At 36.2% G+C, this 25,139-nt stretch overlaps 1 protein-coding gene across 3 annotated transcripts in view; it reads right to left on the reverse strand.

Annotated features, from left to right (window-relative positions):
• Positions 1 to 25,139, reverse strand: part of STAM2 (signal transducing adaptor molecule 2) — a 42,932-nt gene that overhangs the window by 16,254 nt on the left and 1,539 nt on the right. For 2 of the 3 annotated variants that reach the window (XR_011428220.1, XM_023622914.2), the window contains exons 2-7: positions 8,236 to 8,320; positions 7,619 to 7,694; positions 7,406 to 7,504; positions 6,328 to 6,474; positions 4,701 to 4,770; positions 3,930 to 4,116 (exon numbers count right to left, since the gene is read on the reverse strand). Coding sequence is in view for 2 of the 3 variants with exons in the window: in XM_023622914.2 (XP_023478682.1) it covers positions 3,930 to 4,116; positions 4,701 to 4,770; positions 6,328 to 6,474; positions 7,406 to 7,504; positions 7,619 to 7,694; positions 8,236 to 8,320 (664 nt within the window). In the remaining variant the exon portion in view is untranslated. The remainder of the gene's footprint in view (positions 1 to 3,929; positions 4,117 to 4,700; positions 4,771 to 6,327; positions 6,475 to 7,405; positions 7,505 to 7,618; positions 7,695 to 8,235; positions 8,321 to 25,139) is intronic. The other variant, XM_070240944.1, reaches the window with a different exon arrangement.

Genomic DNA, 25,139 nt, shown 5'->3' on the forward strand with positions numbered 1-25,139 from the left:
TCTATGCCAATCTTCCTCTATTTTCTACGTGGGTCGCCACCACAGCATGGCAGCTGACAAGTGGTGTAGGTCTGCACCCAGAAACTGAACCTGGGCCACTGAAGTGGAGCACACTGAACTTAACCACTAGGCCACAGGGCCAGCCCCAACCTATCAACCATCTTATGTGCAGCCTTCCTTAGTGGTTCTACCAGTGTAGGATAATTTCCTTCCTGCAAACTCTTTGATGAAGCATAAAAATATGCAGAACAACCAAATGCAATGACAAAACCTGCTGACTCCTTCCCAGTGCTAATCCAGGTCTATATTCTCTCCACTGACAACCTGCTGATTCTATGGGAATGTTAACGGCAGAAAATATTGTTCAATTTTAAATTCCTAAGTTAAGGTAATTTGGCACTGTAATTTTACATAAACTGATAATTTGAAAAAAATTTAGATGGAGTATTTATATTTAGAGCTTTTTATATTAAGGAAGAGAATAAATCACAGCTGAGTGAAAAATGATGTAAGTGTAAGAGACATAAACTTTATCTTCAACGAACTGATTATTCAGCTAACATTTATGAAAGCCTACCAAGGAGGGGATAGTGACACGAGGCTGAGGACTTCAAGTTATCAAGAATTTTAAAATCTAGTGCAGTGTTTTTCAACCCTCCCCTACCAACTAAGAACATGGTACCCTGTTCTACCTTCTAGTATTCATTTTCTCCTTCCCCCTTCCTCCTAACCAGGCAAGTGCTGACCCTCTTTGGAATCCACTGGTCTAGCAGGAGAGAGATACATTAAGAAGTAATTACAACACAATATGAGACTGCAATCATTTGTGTTCAGGGAGTAATAGCAGCACAAAGAAGGAACTCCTAACTCTATTGGGAACTAAAGGCTGAGAAGGGTTCAAAGGCTTCCCAGAGGATGTAAAATCTGACATGGGTTTTGAAGGGTAAGTAGGCAGTCACCAGGAGGAAAAGGAAATTATGGCTGTGGAAATAAAAATGGCATTTGCCCTGCTGCCATTATGGACAAGCAAGAAAATAAAAGTACAAAGAAACAAAACACTTTGCACATGAGATAAACAAAGAACAAAGTTATCCTGTCTCATTTTGGATCTCAAAATAAATGAAAACCTAAGCCTCTCCTTCAAGCTACTGACTTCCTAACTAAAACAACTTATTTGCTGACTTTTGCAATGACAATGGCTGAAGATAAGAGATGCCCTTTATGGATATGATAATCATGAGAGAAAAGTGTTACTTCTACCACAAAGATACAAATAGTAAACGTGGAAACCTTAGTAATTTTGTGGGGGTCTTTTCCTTAAAATAACTGTTTTATTTCTTAATTTGGGGAGCCAATCCTTCTAAAGCCTGGACTCCTTTGCAAACCTTCTTTGCAAGTAAAGTTCCTTTTCTTTTCTAAATGTGTTTGCCTCTTTTGACAGGGCTTTCCAGGCAGACAGAACCAAATGTACAATGCCACAGAGGTCTAATCACAACATGACATTTTTGGCACTGCAGGAATTCCAGCTGATTATCTGAAATAGTACATACAGAACAAATAAGGAGTGGTGAGATAAAGCTGAAAATGTAGAAAGTGAGAAGCTTTTTTGGTATACTATTAATAAAAAATGTGTATCTTTTCTATCAGCTCACTGTTTCTTAAATTGAAGTCCAAGAACAATATATTTTCAAGGCACTTCAAGTTCTATATAAGCAATTTTTAATTTTGTCCTTTCATTTCCACAGCAATATAGACACAATGAATATAGTCATATTCTGGATCATCTAGATGATGCCCTTTCAACGTAAGACTGCCATTTAACTTTAGTACCCAAATTTGCATTTCTGTTTAACATCTTGCCAGTGATAACCAATCACCCAGAATGACATCTAACCTATACATGTTGATGAGCATGACTATGGCAATTGTAAGACTGGGGTGTCCTATCATCAAAATGACAGCAGTCAACCTACAGATTGCATCATATTCATGTTGAATTCTCTTAACAGTTACAAATAAAAATGTTCTCTTTTGCAGTGATAAGTCTCAACTGAAAATAGTTTCATATGAGTGTAAGTTATTTAATGAATTTGTGCTTTAATTAGAGATCAGTGAAAAAGACATGTGCAGCACAATAACAAAACCCTCTACTCGCTGCAAGCCTGCAGAATGTAATAGGTATAGAATGCCACATGAACACTAAGTGACATCAAGGGACACAGTATGCACGAGGGATCCACAACAGTTACAAAAGGGAAAGTCAGAAGAGAAATGAGTTATCATAGCATAGGGTAGTACAGACCTGCTGAAGATAAGTGAAGTTCCTGTGCCATTGATCAGTACTCTATTTACCTTGTGAGCAGCAACGTATTTTAGAAAATTTTCTTATTACATAAAAGCAACGCTCAAAATTTGAATCTTAGAGAAAAAACTACTCATTTTGTAGTTTTGTTTCTATTTTATAAATGTGTATAATTTTATAGTTGTATAAGAGTATCAGAAGTGCAAACCTAGGTGCTTTTGTAAATATTCTAACCGAAACTACACCCAGAAGCCTGACATTTCAGACTGGCAATGTTCAGAGCCCAGACTACCTCTTCACCTTAACATCTATTTATTCTCCTTCAGGAATCACGTGCTCCGCTCAAAATGATTAAACAAAAACCAAAATAACACAAACTTTTAAAGAAAAAACATTATTTTTCTAAGTGAACACAGTATTATCTTGACTGCCTAACAGATCTTCCTTTTCCTATTCTCAATTTCTTGCAAAAGTTTTCCTGTCCTGTCAAAATCAATCAAAGTTCACCTGAAATGGACCCCCTGAATAAGCCTTCTTTCCCAGATCCTTGCACCAGGTGCAATTCGCTCTCTTCTGGACCTCAACATTACCTCTTTTATGGAATTCACAATCTGCATTCCATACAATTACCTGCATAGTAATTTTAGCTCCTTTACTTTATTCTAGGTTTTATGAAGAGAGAACTGTCTTCATTTTTTATTAGAAACAGAAGTAGTACATAACATTTTCTCAGTAAAATTTACCACAGCAAAGTGAAACCATTTTCTGTATCTACCCATTAAAAATTATGCTAGACTAATGTATCCTTACTAAGTTAACAGTCATGCATCACTTAATGATGGGGATACGTTCTGAGAAATGGTCATTAGGCAGTTTCATTGGACGAACATCATAGAGTACACTTACACAAACCTAGATGGTATAGCCTACTACATACCACACCTAGGCCGTATGGTACTAATCTTATAGGACCACGGTCATATATGCATTCTGTCGTTGACTGAAATGTCATTATGTGTGCATGATCGTATCTATAATAGATACCAAATACATTTGCAATCTCTGTTCATAGCAACAAGCTGTCAGGTCTCACTCTTGTGAAATTTTATCAACTTTTTTAAAAAGCAAAGTAAAGAACAGAATTAAGCCCAATATAAATAGATCTATTCTTCATTACAAATTTAAATGATAGAGAAATTGTTAGGGAGAGTACAGTAGCAGATTAAGAATTGGGGAGGACCTGAGCATAGCTTTTGGTTGCTTTGATCAAAGGTAACATAGCTATATTTCTTCCTAAAGTTTTTTTGCCAGTAATTTTGGTATACACAACTCCCAACATAACTTCATTCAGATGGCTGAATATTTATGTTTCCCGATTGTGATAATCAACATTAATTAATACATCTTTTATTCAAGATATAAAGAATACTTTACTACCAAATTTAACAAAAGAATAAGCAACTCACATCATCTAGTCTAACTTACTTTTATTTTAGAAAACACAATTAAGATATGAAAAGGTTCTATGATGATTTAAATACACCAAAGTCAAAGAGCTGATATCCAGGATTCTAAATTAAGGGAATTATACTTCAAAATATTCCAGAAATAAAGATTTAAAACATACCTGTCATCCAAAACAATAATAATTTCACCATGTTTAAAGGTGAGTTCATTGTCCTCAACAGCTTCAAAATCATATAATGCTCTCACTTTCCTTGCAACTTTATTATTTAACTGAATATCTGCAGATGGATATAAGGATTTTGTTTCTGTGTGCTGCTGCTTTTGCTCTTGCAACGATAATTCAATAGCTGGTTTGAAAAATAAAATGTAAAAAACAAGATAGCTAGAATTTATTTTTTTTAAGTTTAAAAAATATTAGATAACATAGTATTTAATAAGAATAAATCAGGTGAATATTCTCTGCGTCCAGTTAAATGCTAAACAGTTAACTTTCTTGGTGAGGGGAGGGGGCAGGGCAGAAAATGATGACATTTTTTAAAATAAAGTTTTTGCTCATTCCTTATTATCACAGTCTCTCATATACAGCAGCTATTATTTTTATAGCAAACAGATTGTGACATTATAATATGGGTAGCTTTCCATATAGGACAAGCCGTGAACATATTTCTGTGCTTGACTCATAACTCTGGCATTAAAGAAAAGGTGAAATGTAATCTCTCCAAAGGTAGGATATTAAATACGTATTATTGACAGGGATTATGAATTAATCTATTATGTCAATTGTTTTCCCTTCTTTACAGACCCTAGCAATTTTTAGATTTGAGGTAAAATACTAAAAGTATATCCAGTTTCATTATAATTTTTATTTGAACAAATTGTTCTGGCAAGAATGTTTTAAGCAACACTAAATTACATGTGCTTGATCATTTACCTTTCGCTATGTCTTCATCTTCTTTGTTTTTGTTCGATGATGTACCATTCTTGGCAGTAGCTGTGACAGTCTGTAAATGTATGAGTAAAATGAACACAACTATCCTTTCAAAGAAAATACAAGCTCTATAATAACCCACACATGTAAACTAAAAAAAAATGATATAACTAATGAGTTTCATTTAAAAGTGAAGTTCTTTATGATAATTTTAAGTAGCTGTTTTCAAATACTAAAATAAAACATCAGAATTTTCAAGAAAACATTATAAAATCACAAAGGGCATGACCTGGCATCCATTTTGCATAAATCTTAGTATCTAAAACAGAACTTGGCATACAGAAATACTTAAATATGAATCTCTCCTGATGGCATTTCCTGATCTCAATTGTCCAAGGCCCTCATTCAGTGAGAGGCGCTATACTGCTGCAAGCATAGAGCTGCTCAAGAAGCGGCAACAAGAAGCCCTGATAACTACTGAAGAGAAGAGGAAGGAGGACAGAGCCAACAGGTCCAGTTTTAGGAATAAATGTTAAGCCCTCTTTACTACTCATTGTGTTGGAAGAGTAGTGGCTCTTAAGGCAGAACACAGGACTAAGGAAGGTCATGCTTAAATTCAAAGGCATGGAAAACAGATGTCCAGGATTCTGAACAACCAACCAGTTCTTTAACACAGATTTTTGAGAATGATATGTATAAAAGACAGAGGAGGAAAATGTTTGCTTTTTGTTACTTATAAGACTTTTATCCTAAAATTCTACCTTGAACCCTTGGGTCTAGTCAGCTGTAAAGATTCTTTTTGTCTCTTTCATTTCCAGTCTAAAATAAAAAAACAGATAGTACTCCCCTTAGTCTCTTTCCCTAGCCTACATCCTAATATTAATTGAGGGCAAAAGAGGCACTGAGAGCAAAACCCAAGATACAGTGTTTTTCTCCCACAGACCTAAATAAACAGCCCACTAGGTGACTCATTATCCGTCTCAACCCCGTCCTACTAAAGCTACCCCCTATCTCCCCAAATAAATGTCTGATCTTACAGTTTCACTCATCTTACATGTAAACCATTCACTCCAGGCATATTCACCCTTCAACAAACAGGTCTTGAGCTTTCTCAATTCCATGGATTTGTTCATGTCATTCCTCCCCAGATACGACCTCTTTGCTTCTCTTAGCTATTGAAATATATTCCAGTGAAAAATTCTACCTCTTCACCTTCTTCACCATCCCAGTCTGTAGTTAGCTCTCTCTCCTGCTATCTAGTCTTTGTACCCCTAATCTATATTTGTCACATATAATTTAGTTATTTTTCACATGTACAGAGCCACCCTCCAAATTTAAATTTCTTGAACAGAAGGGCTCTCTCAAACATCTATGCCTTTTGCATGACTCTCGACTTACAGTAGCATTAAACAGATTACTTAGGACTGACTCACTTCTCAAAGTTCTGATATGTAAAAGAAATCCACGCAACATTTAGAATGTCTACTAAATATAAGGCGTTATGCTAGATAGGCACTTGGAGAGTGGAGGTGGGTAATGATGATTAAGACAGACCTTGCCCAGCTTTTACGTAAGAGACATACCTTCAAAACAGCATAAGGTCAACCATGGGTCTGAATCAATCTCTTACCTGAGCACCTGCTGGAGGAAAGGTAATTCCTTCTTCCTTCATAGACTTAATAGTTGCAGATATTAGACTAAACTGAGGGTCCTTCTGAAATTCTTCTGACCACTCCACCATTAAAGATTTCAGTTTTTCACAGACTTTAGGATGAGCCTTTTAAAGAAAAGGCAAAGGAAAAAAAAAAAACCTGTGGTTAAAGTAAGTAGTTGAATTATTTAACAAAGAGAATTACCATCAAAATTCTCTTTAACTACATGAACACCAACAAAAGTGCAGCAATCTCTAGCCTAGATGAGTACTTGATAAATGCTTATTTACATTTTAAGATATAGCTGTTTCTTGCAAAATTATCCTTTTTGAACATCAATTTCTAAGTCTTACTATGACAACAAATCTTTTATATTCAGAGGTTATTTCTTCTCTGTTTTCTTAATAAACTCTTTATTAGATTAAGCTTTTTACATCAACTAAACTAAAATTCTGGGATTTTTGCCACAAAGAGCCTGAGAATGGTGCTTCAGAGTTTCTATCCCAAAGAAATCAATAACAACAGCCGTGTAGTGAAGACCCTCTCCACCCTGCTCTAAAGTAAAGGCCCCCTTTGCTCACCATCTCTAATGGGAATCAGTACAGAATGGTGGTTAGTTTGGACTCTGAAGTCTCAGAAACCTGGATCTGAACCTCAGCAATGCCACTTAATAGCTGCAAGACCTTGGATAAGTTACTGAACTTCTCTCAAACCCAAGGTTTCTGCATCTATAAAACAGGAATGACAAGAGATTCTAACTTCTAGGGATTAGTACAGCATTAAACCAGATGGTATATGTAAAATGCTTAAAGCAGTGACTGCTTATTCTCCCTCAACAAAGATTAGCTATTTTCACTAGTATATGTACTTTGGGGAGGAAAATAGTTTTTGGTGCTACAAATGAAAACATCAAATTTTAGAACACGAAGTTTATTTCAAATTTATCTTAAAATGATTTCACTTACAATACTTTATTAATGCTATATATATAGTTAAAATGACATACAGTATAGGTATTTTTTAATGACTTAAATTTCTTCTCTTTTTAAAATTTACCTTATTTTTTATCACAGCACGTACTTCTGTTGCAAAATCTCGGGAACACACTTCTAAATGAAATATCTTTCCACAGTTTGCCACACAAGCCCCAAGAAGCTATTAATTAAAATAAAAATCAATATACAAATGTTGAGATATTATCTTACTTAACTTACTGAAATAAATACACATTTAAAATTTGGGTCAAATAATAACATGACTTTTACTTACAGTTAATGCCTGCAGAGCAACATGAGGAACCTTATGATTTACCCTTTTCATTATGGCTTTTAGGCAATCTTTTGCTCTAAGAAAAAAATGAAGAAGGTTAAGTATTTATTCAGAATTTCAATTCAAACTTCTGAACTTCTAAAGTATAATCAGTTCAGCTTAATTGCTGCATTCTCTCCCAAAAGCACCATATGCTATATTCACTTTTTTCATTGATATTATATTTATCCATTCATTATTGAAAGGCTTTTTCAGTATGTTACCTATTTTACTGATCTATTTCATTACTAAAAGGCTCCTATACATGTCTAAATCAGAGGGGAATTCCTGAAATAATTAGTCTATTCTTTGTTAACACATGTCTCTATTGTGTCAAGGCTTTAATTATGTATTTTAATGTATCTCAGGTTTTCAGCTGAACTCTTTTCCATTTGTTCCTTCAGAATAAGGTTAATCCCATAAATCTGGCCACCAGGATCTCTTTACTTTTATCCCCAAAAGTAATTAGTAAAATCCCATTTTCCTTTCAAAGTTTCCATTTTCCTTTCCTTTACATCAGGAAAAGACACCAGTTATTCAGCTCCCAGACATTCAGTGGGCATGACTGGGCATCTTACCCATTAGGAGTGCTTCCAACTTTGTCACATATGTCCATAATAAGACTCCAATCTTCTGTAGTGTTGTACTCATTTGTGGCTTTTTCTATAAGATATTAGCATACACAAAAATTAGGACATGTCTTACCTAACACTAAAATACCCAGAAAGGCATAACAGATAAGAAGCCCTACCTTTTCTTTTGCCAAAACTACGAAAAAACTTTAGAAGATACTTTTACTAACTGCAATTTTTTTTATTAAGATTATGATAGTTAACAACCTTGTGAAATTACACTTGTACATCACTATTAGTCATGTTATAGGTATACCACTTCACCCCTAGTGTCCTCCTCGCACCCTCCCTTTCCCCTGGCAACCACCGATCAGTTCTCTTTGTCCATACGTTAACTACCACCCATGAGTGGAGTCATACAGAGTTCGTCTTTCTCTGTCTGGCTTATTTCACTCAACATAATACCCTCAAGGTCTATCCATGTTGTTGTGAATGGGACGATACTAATTGCAATTTTAAATTGTATAATTAAATAAATTAAATGGTCTAAGGTACACCAATAAAATGTCTTCTAAATAGTTAAATAACACTAAATAAATTACAAATTATCAATAATCCTATCAAATTCTAATTTGGAAGAAATCCTCAGAAATGTGTCATCATATAAGGAAATATAGATTGAACTGTTCACTGAAGCACTGTTTTTAAAACCAAAAAGGAAAATGGATTAATAAAATATAATACATTCATACAATGGAACGTGCAAATGAGTTATACAGAACTGAATGTACAAAAATGTGTAAATCTCACAATATGATTTGTTTTGGCTGATGCTGAGTTAAAAAAGGTAACAGTAGAATATATTATATTCACACGAACTTTTTAAACAGCTTGAGACATAATTCACATCTCAATACAATTCACCCATTTAAAGCATACAACTTAACGTTTTTAATATATTCACAGAATTGTGTACTATCACCACTATCTAATTTCAGAACATTTTCATCACCCTAAAAAGAAATTCACACTCAGTGGCAGTCACAGCCCATCCTCCCCACTCTAGATAACCATTAAGCTACCTTCTGTCTCTATAGGTCCTTATTCTGGACTCTTCATATAAAATCATACAATACATGGTCTTTTGTGACCAGCTCCTTTTATTTAGTATAATATTTTCAAGGTTCATCCATGTTGAAGCATGTATCAGTACTTCATTTCTTTTTATTGCTAAAAAGTATTTTATTGTATAGATATACCTCATTTTACTTATCCATTTGCCAGCTGATGAACATTTGCATGTGTTTTTTTTTTTAACTTTTTGGCTAATATGAATAATGCGATGCTGCTGGGAATATTAGTGTATAAGTCTTTGTGTGGATGTATGTTTTCATATCTCTTTGGTATATACCTACGAGAATTGTTCAGTTGTATGGTAACTCTATGTTTAATTTTTTTAGGAACTAGTAAACAGTTTTCCAAAGCAGCTGTACCATTTTACATCCTCACCAGCAATCTATCAATGTTTCACATGGAGTTTTAAAACACTCAAAAAACCACTATATTCTTTACAGAGATACATACATAGGTAGTAAAAGTATTAGCATACGCACAAGAATAATAAACATCAAAGAGGAAGTGGATAGGGGATCAAAACAGGGTACACAAGGGCTTATCTCTAAAGTTGTGTTTGAGTTATACACTGAGTATCCAGAGATTCTTTATTTTATTCTCAGCATGTTTTTCTGGTCTGAGATATTTCATGATCAAAATAAAAAGTAAAAAGTAAATTTTTAAAAAGCATTATCAGAATATAATGACAATTATGTTGCATTTTTTTACTCTATTAACTTTTACAAAATTTCAATTCAAGAGATACAAGGGTTTTTTCTGCTAATATAGATGGGTGGGTCTAAAAACATTACCACATTAGAAACATTTTCTTTATGTCTTGTCTCCTTTTAATAAATATATCCTCTAATTTCAAATATAGCCAAATCTGGGTACTAGATACATATAGGCTTATCACAGGGATAATAAGCAGAAAAGATGGTAAGAATCTAGAGTACTTACTTTTTAAAAGGCAAGGAATAATAAAGAAGCCAAAAAATAAACAGGCTTAGCAAACAGTTACACTTTGCAAGCAGGAAAGAGAAATACAGAATCCAGTTAGCCTCAGTTAAATGCTGGAACTCACTTTTTAAAACCATGCAAATCGCCTAACACTATTTATAGATAGAAAGCAATTATTTTGACATATGTGATGAAATGACAAGCAAGAGAATTTAGAAAAGTAATATATTTTTGCCTACCATAAGTTCTAGACTTAAGCACCAAGCTATGTAGGTGGAAACATATCTACTCAGGTCCAGCTTTTTCCCTTGTACAAAGATGACTAACTCTTCCACGTGGAAAGTCAGACCAGGCTGTAGATTTTAGAAGTTTAAAATGCTTACTCTGTCTTAATTACTTACATAATAAATTCAGTGAATTCAAAAGTATGGACACGAAAAAAACTCCCAATTCTACCAACCTCTTTTAAAACTATGATGCATATCTTTCCAGACTTTTTTCTATATATGTATATGGAAAAACAATAAAAATATATGTACAACTAAATAAAATAGGATCATAGGTTTGAGGTGTCCAAAGAGGGCATCCCCAAACTGATAACCCCTTCCCTGTGAAAGTTATAAGCAAGTTGAGAAATAACACAAAGAATGAAATACCACCCTCATTACTAATAGAGTAGGTACTGGACAAATGCGCTTGCTAATAGTGAACCCCAGAGGTGGGCAGGCCTTAGCACTACACAGGGGCAGACCTCTCCCTACAGGGGGAGGCCCTGCACCATATACTCCATTGAGAAGGAGATGGGAACGGCTCAATGGCTGTGGATAGACTAGCCGGTTCCTACATGGAAAAGGGCACCAGTAGGGCCAATTACTCTCAAACTTACCAATCAGATAAGTCATTACATCAAGGATGAAGTGATTAAAGGAGCAGGGGCAGACTCAGGGTGACACTAACACAACTCCCTTCTCAGGAACGAAACTTCAGAAAAAGTATTTCCCACTAATACTGTGATCATACTAAATATAACATTTCCTAATCTGCCTTTCTACTTATCATAAACATCTCTCCATGTCCATAAATATACATCTATATCAATATTTTTAATAGCTGTAAGATGTACCATTACATACAGCATGGCCAGAAAGTGTCTATACAAGCTGGCGAGAAGTTATCAGCAAACTGTGGTTCTAAATCCAGCAAGTACTCACTCTGTCTTCTTTGTTATACTCACTGGTATCATTCATATTGATGCTCCACATAGAATAAACATAAAATAATTAAAAGAGATCAGGACTTCATGCATAGGCCCTTCTGTAGACGTTTCGTAGCATACTTTATCTTGTCTACCATCTGTCTCTGCCACCACCCCTCTCCCTCCCCTCAACCCCTAGAATGAATGTAAGTTCCATTATGGCAGGAATTTTTTCTTTTGTTTTGTTCGCTATTATTATTATTTCTAATGCATGGAATAGCAGCTGGGGCACACAGTAGATACTGAGTAAATATTTGTTCACTGAATGAATGATGATGATTGCTCCTCCATATCCTATTATCCTGGTAAAAGAGTTTCAATGTGGGAAACAACAGCAGACGTTCTGAGTTATACGAACTAAAATGCTTTTATGATGCCCAATATGGTGGCCCCAGTGAAATGTGTGCAAAGTTCTAGACCAGCAAGAGCTTTACAGCTGAGCAGACAAACAGCCAAGGGACTGCATAGGATCAAACTTCAATAGCAACACCATGTGGCAACAAAAGCAACAATACTAGCGGGCTTATGAGGTTTCAGTTCTCTGCTTGTCTACTAAAGAGGAATGACAGTATCTTTGTGAGTGTCAACCAAGAAAACAGGGTAAGTGGGGAAGGGAATCCCTCAAGAGGGAGGCAAAGGACTTCTTGTACTGTGATACATAGGTGACTAAGTCTTGGATCTGAAGAGCATATTACACATATTACATATGACTTGCCAGCTTCATGGTCATCTTTTCTCTTTGGTTATGATGGGGTTTCCTTTTAGCTGTACAGATCTATCATTCTTTTTATAGTATCATCTGGCACAGTGTTTAGAACTACCTGAAGATGAAATATTCACCCATATTCTCTTTTGCATATACAGTTCTACGTTGCTTAACGACGGGGATATGTTCTGAGATGATTTCATCATTGTGCAAACAACACAGAGCGTACTTACACAAACCTAGATGGTATAGCCTTCTACACACCTAGGCTATATGGTACTAATCTTATGGGACCACCATCGTATATAGAGACTGTTGTTGACTGAAACATCCTTAGGCAGCTCACAAGTGCATATTATTTCTGTTTTATAGGCAAATCTGTAGTTTCTCTGGAATTTCACCTGGAAAATAGTGTGTGGCAAGGACAGAAAAATATTTTTACAAATTATTTGTCAGTACTTCCAACATCTTAGAATCTATCCTTTGATCTGAGAAGCCAGCATCATCAGTTACCAAATTTTGTCGGTACACATTATATGAGTACAAATACACACACACAGAGTTGAGTCTGATTTCGGACCATCTAATAACCTACCTATTTCTGCTAGAACTCAACTTTTAATGATTATTTTTTCAATTTTGGCCATGTGATACACAATTAAATGTGAAGCCTACTCAATATCCCCAAAAACCCTTCCAAAATTTCAAAAATATCTAAAGAGATTATTTTTTACTTGCTTTTTTATAGAAAATGGAAGAAATCCTGATTTGAATACTCTATCCAGCATAGTTTACTCTCTACAAATAGGACTCACAATGCTTCTTTTTAAAAAGTATAAAATCTGAAGACTTTATAATGGCCTGCCAAAAAGGATTTCATTTTTCAAGTGAACTAAATAACAGTTAAATTATGTACTTAGGAGTATTTTAAACTCCTGGAAAATTTTAAATATTATAATTAAGGAACCATTCTTTTACAGCATGTCACTTTGCCCAGTGTTGGGGCCGTATCTCACATTATCCTGTGTCAAATGCCTAGAGGGGAAGAAAGTGAAAAGAGCCCTCCTGGGGCCTAAATGCTAAATTTCCAGGGTTTGGTGGGTGTAAGTCATAACATTTCATCACCAGGTTTTGATTTGTATATAGAGAGCCTCGAATACAGTGAAATATTTCAGAAAGATTCTAGCGATATCATAAAGAATCATTCCATCAATACCTCTAAGAAACACAAAGAAAGGCACCCCTCTACACAGTCCATTATGTTCACCAGACAACTTTCAAAGGAATTCAAGTCTACTCATAAAACTTTTAATAAAACACACTCTATCAGTAATAAAATTTAACTATATAAAACAAGAATGCCCACAAGAGATCTGTAAAGTTCCTCCTACTATGTTTGGAAATAAAAATTCATGACTGGTCTGCTTCCAACCACGACAGAGTAGCTGCTATTTGCAGATTTGCTATTCTACCAAAAACAAGTATAAAACAGGCCAAAATATATGAGGCAACTGAATTCAGAAAATGAAACACAGGCAGGGCAGGTCTGAGATCTGTGAGGGAAGGGAAATAGGAAGTGAGCCTCATGACAGCCCCAGCTTTCTGCCTAGGAAGTCTTTCCTGTCCCAACACAAGGACAATTAGCCCAAGCAGAGCGGCTAGGAGACAGAGACCAGATTTCTGAGCACAGGGATTTACCATGGGTCCTTGGTCAAGGGCTAGGCTACATACTCACACTCACGCACACACATACACACACACACTCTCTTAGGGTTAGGCTCTACGAGTTCTAGCAGAGCTCAGATACTAAGAGGCTGCTAGGAGTCTTCGGAGTTCCTGCCTGTTACTGACTGAATGTTTGTGTCCCCACAAAATTTATATGTTGAAGCCCTAACCCCCAGTGTTGCTGTATTTTGAGTCTGGGCCTCTAAAGAAGTTTTTAAGGCTAAGTGAGGTATAAGGATGGAGCCCTCATCCAACAAGATTAGTGTCCTTATAAGAAGAGACAACAGAGAGCTCATTGTCTCTCCACACACACACAGAGGTCATGTGAGTACACTGTGAAAAGGCAGCTATCTACAACCCAAGGGGAGAGCCCTCACCAGACACCAATCCTGCTGGGACCTTGATCTTGGACTTCCAGCCTCCAGAACTGTGAGAATATAAATCTGTTGTTTAATCCATCTAGTCTATAGTATTTTGTTATGGCAGCCCAAGCAAACTAATACTCCACCCAACTAGAGTAGAGAGAACATTTCAGGCATTCAGTTGAAGCCCCAAAAAGGCCACACCTTAGGAGTAAAGGCTCCTTAGAATTTAGTTCAATATCGAAATAGGCCTGTCTCACAAAGAAAATCAAGCCTGACAAAAACCCAAAAGATCTTTCAATAACATAACTACCTGACAGAACAAAACCCAACATTAAAGGAAGACAACATAATTCAGCCCTCTTACAAAGAATAATCACAATGACCAGCATAATATTAAAAATTACCAGACAAGCAAAAAAGTGTTCCACAATCAAGATAAAAGTAATGAATAAAAACAGATAACAGCATAACCCAAATGTCAGAATTAGCAAAGAAAGTACTTTAAAGCAGGTATTACGTATTTTTTCAAGGACTTAAAGCAAAAGACGGTCATAAGTGAGTAGATTGTGAGTGCTCAGCGGAGAAATGGAAGCTACAAAAACGGAATTTTTAGAACTGAAAAGTATAACACCTCAACTAAAAAAATTCACTACATGGGCTTAAAAGCAGATTGAAGACTGCAGAAACAGAGTTAACGAATGTGAAGACAAGTCAATAGAAGTTACCAAACTTGAAGAACAGAGCAAAAAGATTTAAAAAAACTGAACAGTCTTAGTATATTAGTTTTTTAAACTTGCTATGTAACAAATTACTGCAAATTAGTGGTTTAAAACACCACCCATTATTAGCTCATAGTTCAGTAGTTCAAAATCTAGGCAGGCTTGGCTGGGTTCTATGCACAGGATATTACAAGGCTTATGGTTGGGGAATTGGTGTTATTTAACTAAAACATGATAACTAAATTCATGCACTTGGAACGACGTAAAGTGAGAAGTGACTACACATGAAAGCCGAGTTTAAATCTTTCTTCAAATGTGCATGAAACTTTCAAACACTAGAAATAATCTAGGACAATATACACAGTATATTCTCTGAATACAATGTATTTTTATTAAACCAAATGTAATATCCAGCCATGAGGAAATTAACAACCAGGATATATAAATAATTAAGACTATAATAGGACATAATACCAAAAGTTACTATAATTAGGATACTACATATCAATATCTTGGGACATGACAAAAGCAATGCTTAGATCTTAGAGGAAAAATTGCTTTTATGTATTAAAAAAACAATTATTTTTATACCTTAAAATTATAGTAGAAGAACAGGGAAAAACTGGCAAAAAGAAATTTCAGTAGCAGAAATAAACTAGAAAATGAAAAGCAAATAAATAAATAGAATTCATTCTGGTATCAAATAGGAAACCGTAGCTGACAGATTCTACTGAAGATATAAAAATGTTCTTTCTTTGGACCAATTCATTATAAACTAGTTATATGAAAATGTAGGAGAGCCAATTTTTTTCTAGTTTATAAGTAAATCATACATGTTTATAGTATTAAAATAATTACGTATACTTGTTGTTAAGTTTCTAGATGACACAATTCTTGTGTGGTCATTAAATTTCGATTAAAATATTTAAATGCCCAATACCTCAGCCTAATAGAATCCTCCTCCCCATTTAATGTTTTGATATGTTTGGGTAAATTTTTATTAATGCAAATCTTCAGTATACTCTGGGGAAAGCAGTAATATAAATTCTACTTTAAAATACACTCTTCATTATCTCCTAAAATGAAAACCTACTTATAGCTCTGAGAAATGACAGGTAATAATTAAAAACAACAATAACAAGTGATAGCTTCAAAGCATTTTACACACGCTAAACTTACACTTCAATCCAATGAAGTAAAGATTCTCCATTTTATAAATGAGGAAACTGAGACACAGAAAAGTAATGAGCACAAGGTCATACAGCTAGTAAGTAGTAAAACAGGATTTCAATCTGGGCAGTCCAGCTCACAGTATACTCTCCAAGTTTAAATACTATATTAAACTGCTTCTTGAGTGCAATTTTTGCTCAAAACTGCTGAATTTATTCGTCCCAACAAGTTAGTTTTCAGTTTTCCTATGTATGAACATTTTAAACATACTGAATAAGACAGATGCAAGTTCAAGTCTTGTTTATCAGAAAAGGATCAGGCAGAATGCCATGAGTAACTCCATCTACTACATCATCTAATAATACAATATATTAAGACTTTCTTGCTCTGGTGGAATATAGAAGAGGACTGCCACTCTTTTTCCATTTCACACATCACCAACATTTTTGGGGAACTAGGAAGAGTTAGGAGAGTTGGGCCGATAGGAAGGAGGAGAGGAAAAAACCACACCAAAATCATCTTTTACTGTCTCTTAAGATTGTAAACCATCTATTAAAAAGGCAAAAGGTCTTGGGCCAGCCTTTAGATTCCTGCAAGTTCACTTTCTTCTTAGCTGATACTTTCAAGATGCCCTCTGTAACTCTGTTATGTGAGAGCCATGCTCCCTCCCAACTCCACAAACGAGCACGCTCATTTCCATAAACAGCCTTACAAGAGGGAAACAGGGCAGAAGCACAAATGTAGGAAGTATAATTTCTATTGTAACAGACCTATCAGGAAGCTTCATATGCAAGACACTTACTGATAGCTGGGGAAAGGGAAAAATGAGTCTCCAAAATAACCACTAACATGCCAAAACGTCACTGATGGAGAATCAAAAGCAGTTAGGCTGGCGGGGTGATAATATGACCTCTGCAGGCTGAGGAAATCATTATGCACACTCTATGCACATGTGGAGTACACCTATCACCCATTAACAATGGACAGCGGCCTTCTCTACACTCAGCTCTGAAACTTACTAGCTTAAGGTCTCTAGGTAGTTCACCTCAGCTGACTCAAATCTGAATGCGTTCTCATTTGTAAAATGGAGATCAAAATGCCTGCCATGTTTAAAAGAGAAGTTGTGAAAATTAAGTGAGAAGAAAAATGGATGAAAGACCTAAATAGATACTTCCAAAAAGAGGATATTCATTTAACAAATAAATATACTTAAAGGTGCCCAACAACAGTAGTCACCAGATATATGCATATTAAAACCACAATGAGATAACACTAGAATGGCTAAAATTTTTTAAACTGCATCACCACATACTGACAAATTTCTGACATGAAACTAAAGTCATATGAGCTAAAAATAAGCAGGTGGCCACTTGAGGATGTTAATAATTATTAGGGAGCAAGATCTGCTATGTGTCACATTGACTTTCTTAGGTTTAATCCCTGTACTAAATACAAATATTTACTCACTATCAAATAAAGTAACACAGCCTAACAAGGCAACAATGTTAAAAAAAAATTCTTCCCTTCAACCCTTCACCTCAAGGGCTTAGTACTACTAGGAAAACCAAAACGTGGCATGTGCTAGATTTCTTTAAGCAGAGCTTTTAGAAAAGAATGTTAAGATAATTCATCCCACGACATATGAAAGCAAAAGAAGCTGCTCGAGATAACAACAAAAAGTCCCTTTTAGTTCATGAACTAAAACTCTGAGTCACTACAATTCTCATGTTGCAAATGAAAATAAACAAGTGCTTCATAAGAGAATATTTACTGACCAAGAGTTTGTGAGTTTTCAATTGCAATAAAAATTTTACTAATGAACAAATTTTCTCATCCTATATGCCACTATCATTTATAAATTACACTAAATAATAGGGATATTGTGCATAATAAAATTTTAAAATTCTTCATCATTTCTCTTGATGCTTTTATACGAGAGGTATTAAACACAACCTCTGAGGTTGCATTAAAAGTCAGTCAGAACTGTAACTACTTCATGGGATCTTCAGTTCTCAACATTCTTTAACTATAGGAAACTACAGAAAGTCTTCCTTGTAACGGGACAGTGATAGGTGTCACAAACAAGTCTCAGTGGTAAAGAAACCTAAGTGTTCCAGAGGCTGTTGTAGGAACAGAGAGGTGCGTGTTCTTTAAGTATAGGCAGTTACGGGTCCACTAAGAAAAATAACGTCCTCAATAAAAAATAAATAAGTAGAAAGAAAGAAGGAAAATAATGTAGAATAGTCTAAAAGATGGGAGCAATATTTACTACTCCAAAAGAAGACTTGAAGATGCCAATAAGCTAATGTGAAACTCAGTCCTAAAAAAAAAGGATTGGGGAAAAGAATGAGCAATACCAAAATGTTTCAGGTTTCTAGAAACACATTCTCACCAAGGGGGTTTGACAAATGTTACTGATTGACTGATAATCTGAAACAGGAAAAAGACTGTGAGCAAAAACTTTATAATTTAAACACAGTGAAAAGCCAAGGGGAGGGGGAAAGAGAAGGTTACATCTGGGGACACAGGCAACCAAGGAGGAAAAAGAATAAGCGGAGATAAAGAAATGATATAGTCCTCAGTTTTGATATCTGGGTGATAGGTGGTTAGAACCATCAGCTGTCAAGTAACCAGAGTCTGATATGCTGCACTTCATCCCTGTAAATGAGGTCTGCTCTTTCAACGCTCAGCACACCTCTGTGGTCCTTTCATTTGAACAAAATAAGCAGCACAGACACACGCTGCTACAGTATTATGTGGTATATTCACTTGTAGAAAAATCATTCTCTTACCCTCGCGTTACTTTCAAACTATAATCTAAGTAAGCTTAGAAGTAAATGTTACTATCAAGGAATAAAAAAGTACATTCTTAATTATCAACATCATCAGTTTACAGGAAACAGAAATATAAATTACAATGTCTTTTCTCTTAAATCCTAAAAGACCCTAAAAGAAACTCCCTTTTATGATTTCACCAATCTGATCATACACCCACAAGAAAGAACAAAGGCCAAAAACAGCTAGGACTAGCAAAACAAAGAAAAACAAGACAGGGGAGCTTGCCCTACTACCGATAAAGGCCACTGAGATTAGAATGTGGTATTGGTGCAGGACAGATAAAGAGAATAGTGTAGACGGACAGACAGCACAGACACAGGCCTCAGGGAAGGAAATGTACTGCACGAAGGAGAGAGAGTTCCAAAATAGTGGGGAAGGACAGACGTTTCAATAAGTGATCAGACAACTGATTATTGACTATTATCGACTGATTATTCACTCAAATCCTTACTCAGACCCTACACAAAGATCAAGTCCAGGTGGATTAAAGACCTAACTGTGAAAATTAAAACTTTAATAAAACTTTCAGAAGAAAATATAAAGAGATCCTTATAATCTCAGGGAAAAGAAGGCTCTCTTAAACAAGAAAAATGGAATCAAGGGAGAAAGACAATATCACTGAACTAAAACCTATTTTTTTTTAACAATAAAAGACATCAGAAATAAAAAGAAGCAACAAACTGAGATATATATTTGCAATTCACACAGCCAACAAAAGATTAGTAGAGAATGTACAGGGAACTCTAAAAATCAGTACGACAAAATAATCCAACAGAAAAATAGGTAAAAGTAACAAGCAGGTGATTTTTAGAAAAAGAAAACAGAATGACCAAGAAACATATGAAAAGATGCTCACTTTACTAGCAATGAAGTTGAAATGAAAACAATGCCCTATTTCACACCCCTCAAATTGGCATAAATTTAAAAATGTGACAATACCCAGTGTTGGAATGTGGAACAACAAGGGAGTCACTTCCACTGCCGGTGGGAGTAAAATCTCCCACAAGTACTCGGAAGGGCAATTCTGCACCATATAATATTTTGCAACTTTGCACTATCTACTCTTTTAATAAGGAGTTTCCCCTTAAGATACAATCCCTAGAGAATCTCTCACTCATGTGAACAAGAAAGCAAGGATAAGAACTTTCATTGCAGTGCTGTCTCTAACAGTAAAAAACTGGAGAACACTTCATCTCCATTAACAGGACAACAGATAAATAATGTGGTATATTCATAGAGCAGAATACCATATAACTGTTAAAACTAATGAATTAGAGCTAAAAACAGCAATATGAATAACACAAAAAATGCTGAATGACAAGTTACAAATGACAAAGAATGACACTATTTTTATGAAGTTTAAAAATACACAAAACACCCGATCAAAAAATGGGCAGAAGATATGAACAGATATTTTTCCAAAGAAGATATACAGGTGGCCAACAGGCACATGAAAAGATGTTCAACGTCACTAATCATCAGGGAAATGCAAATCAAAACTACAGTATCACATTGCACCTGTTAGAATGGCTATAATCACCAAAACAAAAAACAACAAATATTGGAGAGGATGTGGAGGAAAGAGAACCCTCATACACTGCTGGTGGGAATGCAAACTGGTGCAGGCACTTTGGAAAACAGTATGGAGATTTCTCAAAAAATTAAAAATAGAGGGGCCAGTCCAGTGGCTTAGTGGTTAAGTTCACGTGCTCCGCTTCAGCAGCCCGGGGTTCGCGGGTTCGGATCCTGGGCGAGGACCTACACATTGCTCCTCAAGCTATGCTGTAGTGGCATCCCACATACAAAATGGAGGAGGACTGGCAAAGATGTTAGCTCAGTGACAATCTTCCTCAAGCAAAAAGAGGAAAATTGGCAATAGATGTTAGCTCAGGGCCAATCTTCCTCACCAAAAAAATAAATAAATAAATAGAAGCCTCATACAACCCAGCTATCCCACTACTGGGTATTTACCCAAAGAACTTGAAATCATCAATTCAGAGAGACTTATCCACCTCTATGTTCGCTGCAGCATTATTCACAATGGCCAAGACGTGGAAGCAACCCAAGTGCCCACTGACTGATGAATGGATAAAAAAGATGTAGTGTACACACACACACACACACACACACACACACACACACACACTAACTAGAATACTACACAGCCATGAAAAAGGACAAAATCATCCCATTTGCAACTACATGGATCGACCTTGAGGGTATTATGTTAAGCAAAATAAACCAGAGAGAGAAAGAAACACCACATGATTTCACTCATATGTGGAAGGTACACAAACACGTGGACAAAGAGAACAGATGAGTGGTTACCAGAGGGGAAGGGAGTTGAGGGGTGGGCATAAGGGGTAAAGGGGCACATATGTATGGTGACTGACAAATAATAATGTACAACTAAAACTTCACAATGTTATAAACTATTATGACCTCAATAAAATAATAAAAATATGCAAAACGATACATATAGTATATTAATATGTATAGTATAAACATTATAAAATAGAGTGTATATCTTTTTGGAGAGTGTTTAACTCTGAGAAGGGAGGGAAAAGAATAGGATCAGATAGCTACTAAATATACTGGATAATTTCAACTAGATAATAAATATCATAAATGTTTTCTTAAAAAAAGAATAAAGTGTGGCAAAATATTAGGAATTCACAGAGTTGGCTGATAGGAAGGAGTTTATGTTATATCTTGTACTCTAAGCTAAAAATATTTCATAGTGTAAAAAATTACAAAATACATTAATTAAAATCTGTAACTATCTGAAAGCCTTAGAATTTTTGGTACCACATAAGCAAAATACAGTATAGAAAAAAATTGGCTGTTAAAGCTATCATTCGCAATCATAACCAAAAATTCTTTTTAATTCTAATTCTTTGCAAAGATTGTAACAACCTTATTGTGTTCAAGAATTGACTCAGTCAGAATGTAAATGTTATAGATTTGAACATATAAAGTAAATTTGTATTACTGGAGTGCTATCACTATCTTTTTTTTTTGAGGAAGATTAGCCCTGAGCTAACATCTGTTGCCAATCCTCCTCTTTTTGCTGAGGAAGACTGGCCCTGAGCTAACATCCATGCCCATCTTCCTCTCCTTTATATGTGGGACACCTACCACAGCATGGATTCCCAAGCGGTGCCATGTCCGCACCCAGGATCCAATCCGGGGAACCCAAGCCACTGATGCGGAATGTGCAAACTTAACTGCTGCGCCACCGGGCCGGCCCCTATCAATATCTATTTTTGTAGTAGAGTTTCTTATAAAATTTCATGGAGAAAAAAATCCCATGACTGAAAGGCCCCAAGCTCCTCACTGACAAGTTCATCGAACACAACACAAGCGAAAGACACAGCAATACACGCATTCAACTTTCACTTAACAAAGTCTCCTTTTAAGATAAAAGTTCACACTTCAGGGGCTGGCCCCGTGGCCGAGTGGTTAAGTTCGCGCGCTCCACTGCAGGCGGCCCAGTGTTTCGTTGGTTCAAATCCCGGTCGCGGACATGGCACTGCTCATCAAACCACGCTGAGGCAGCGTCCCATATGCCACAACTAGAAGGACCCACAACGAAGAATATACAACTATGTACTGGGGGGCTTTGGGGAGAAAAAATAAAATCTTTAAAAAAAAAAAAAAAAGTTCACACTTCAATCCACTGTGTCAGAAGAATTTTGTAGAGGTAGAATATGAGCTATCTTCAACGAAGGAGATACCAACAAGGTTGCTGAAAAAAGCAGAAGTCTATCGGGGAATAGTAAATGGCACAAAGGCAGAAACCAGAAAGAAAGACTGCGTGGCTTGAGGAAGGGGAAAAAAGATATGCAAATGAGAACTGGAGTTAGGGAGCAGAACAAACCATGACTCGGGAACCAACACAGTGAGACTGGAAAAACTGGTACAGAACATAAGGGAATGACATGTTCCCTTTAACACTAACCACTAAATCTTCCTACTCTGTCTCTGTCCCCATGTTCCACTTTCCCCTTGGAATCCCCTAAGAAGGCTGCCCCAACCAGGTTCCACCTCAAGAACCCCACACACCCCTTTTATGACTCTGGCCTGGGATGGGCTAGGAGGAGAAGGGAGAAATTTTCTTTCTTTTTCTCAGTATAGCTTTAAAGGAATTTTATTGAAAAAAAACAAAAGATAAATCCAGATTTGAAGAAATCCAATGAATATTTTAAAAGCTCTAACACTACCATACCTAGCATACACTTCAGGGTTTGTAGGTTCTGACTCCAAGAAAAAATAGCAATTTGCCAGAGCTCCTAAGCGCCTAGCCTTTGGCCTGCTTCCATTTGACAAGTGACATACAATTATCAACTGAGGGGCGCCTTCCTAGACATCTTGACCCACTACAGCCTTGTCTCCGGGTCTGAGAAAAGAATTTCTTCCCCAGATGAATGTCGCAAAGACTGCTCACCTTCTGGTGAAACTCTGAACCTACCAAAGGAATGTAGTTTCATCTCTAAAGGCCCTTAAGTATGAAATGACCGTGTCATACATATAGTAAGAGGTGGTTACTTCCTCCAGGTAAAGTGCTGTCAGGAAAGCGGGGAGAGAGAGAGGACAGCATCAACACCTTTACAGGGAAGTCGTCTGCCCGAAGGTCCTTGTCGTCTCTGCAGGGGAGATGGCTGTTCCAAATAAGGGGAGAACGTAAAGCATCTCGGGTATTTCTAGTACTATATTTATCACATTATATTACACTTATCTTTTTATGTGTGTACATGTCCTCCATTAGACTGAGAGTTCCTTGAGGGCAGGAACTCCGCCAATTTATTAAATTTTTCTGTCCCCAGAACTTAACACAATGTCTGATACACAGTAATCATTCAATGGATGTGTGCTGAATGAAAGATGAACAGAAGTATGACAAAAAAAGAAACAATGGTAATAAAAATTCGACTGAATCCAAGAAAGCAGGTGAAATGGACAATGACACTGCAAGGAACATTCCTGTAGACATCTTAAGTTAAATATTAACTTGCTTGTACTACGTAACTATTTCAAATTAAAAGCAGCTTTAAGTTCTGAAAAACGCAATATACAGTTTCTATTCTACGATACAGGTTTAAGGCCAGTTTAAACTTAGTATTTCATTCCACTTTTTCAATCAATTCCACTCACTGGTCTAAAAGAAGTTACCAACGGGCCTCAATCAAACTCCCTCTTTCACCCTTAAGCTGTCTTTTGGATGCTGACTTCAGTCATACTTATTTGAGTTAACAAATAAGTACCTGATGCTTTGGTTGATGGCACTGTCCATGAAACGATCTATGCATAGCAGTATTTTTTGTCTGAAGGGTGGTGCTAGGCTATGACTAAACCACACAGGGACCTCAGAAGCCTGGGGGGAAGGTTTAGAAAAACCAAACAGGCTGAGCAACTAGGCCCACTTCTCCCAGAGAAGTTTTCACTCAGAAAACAATGGGCTTTGGGAAAGATCTCCCTTGAAAGCAAGACGTCCCTTGAAAAAAAAGAGTTCCACAGTTTTTAAGTTTGAAAATCATTTGTCTTATTCTATTTTACCCTTTGTTTTATTTCACGAGGACAAATGAAAGTCTTCACCACAGCAGTTAACAAGTACGTATCTCACTGTGACAAAGGAAGACATCATTTAGGTATTCCAAAAGCAGAGGCTGCGAGCCTCAAGGTGATGCTTCCTAGATTTATGCCAGTCACCCGTGTGACATATTTGAAGACTAAGGGTCAAGATATAAAATTTCTTAGCTCTCTGGGAAGGAAGGGGCTTATAACATACATCATATTTGACTTCTGAACACGCTGCAGGGATCACATAATATACCAAAACAGAGTACTTCCTAGAGTCTCCTCGTAATTAGAAAATTTTAACTATGAAACAGGTGGTTCACTACTAGGATGTGCAGTATTCTGTGTGACTGGCAATCTTCAGCAGGCGTTTTTTTCATTCCAAAGTCCTAAAACTCTGCCTAGGGTTCTGCTAACTACTGCTAAAAAATGTTTACTCAGCCAGTTTGTTTTACTGTTATCCTAATACCCCAAATAAATTC

Source organism: Equus caballus, chromosome 18 (assembly GCF_041296265.1).
Source record: "Equus caballus isolate H_3958 breed thoroughbred chromosome 18, TB-T2T, whole genome shotgun sequence".
NCBI classification, from domain to species: Eukaryota; Metazoa; Chordata; class Mammalia; order Perissodactyla; family Equidae; genus Equus; species Equus caballus.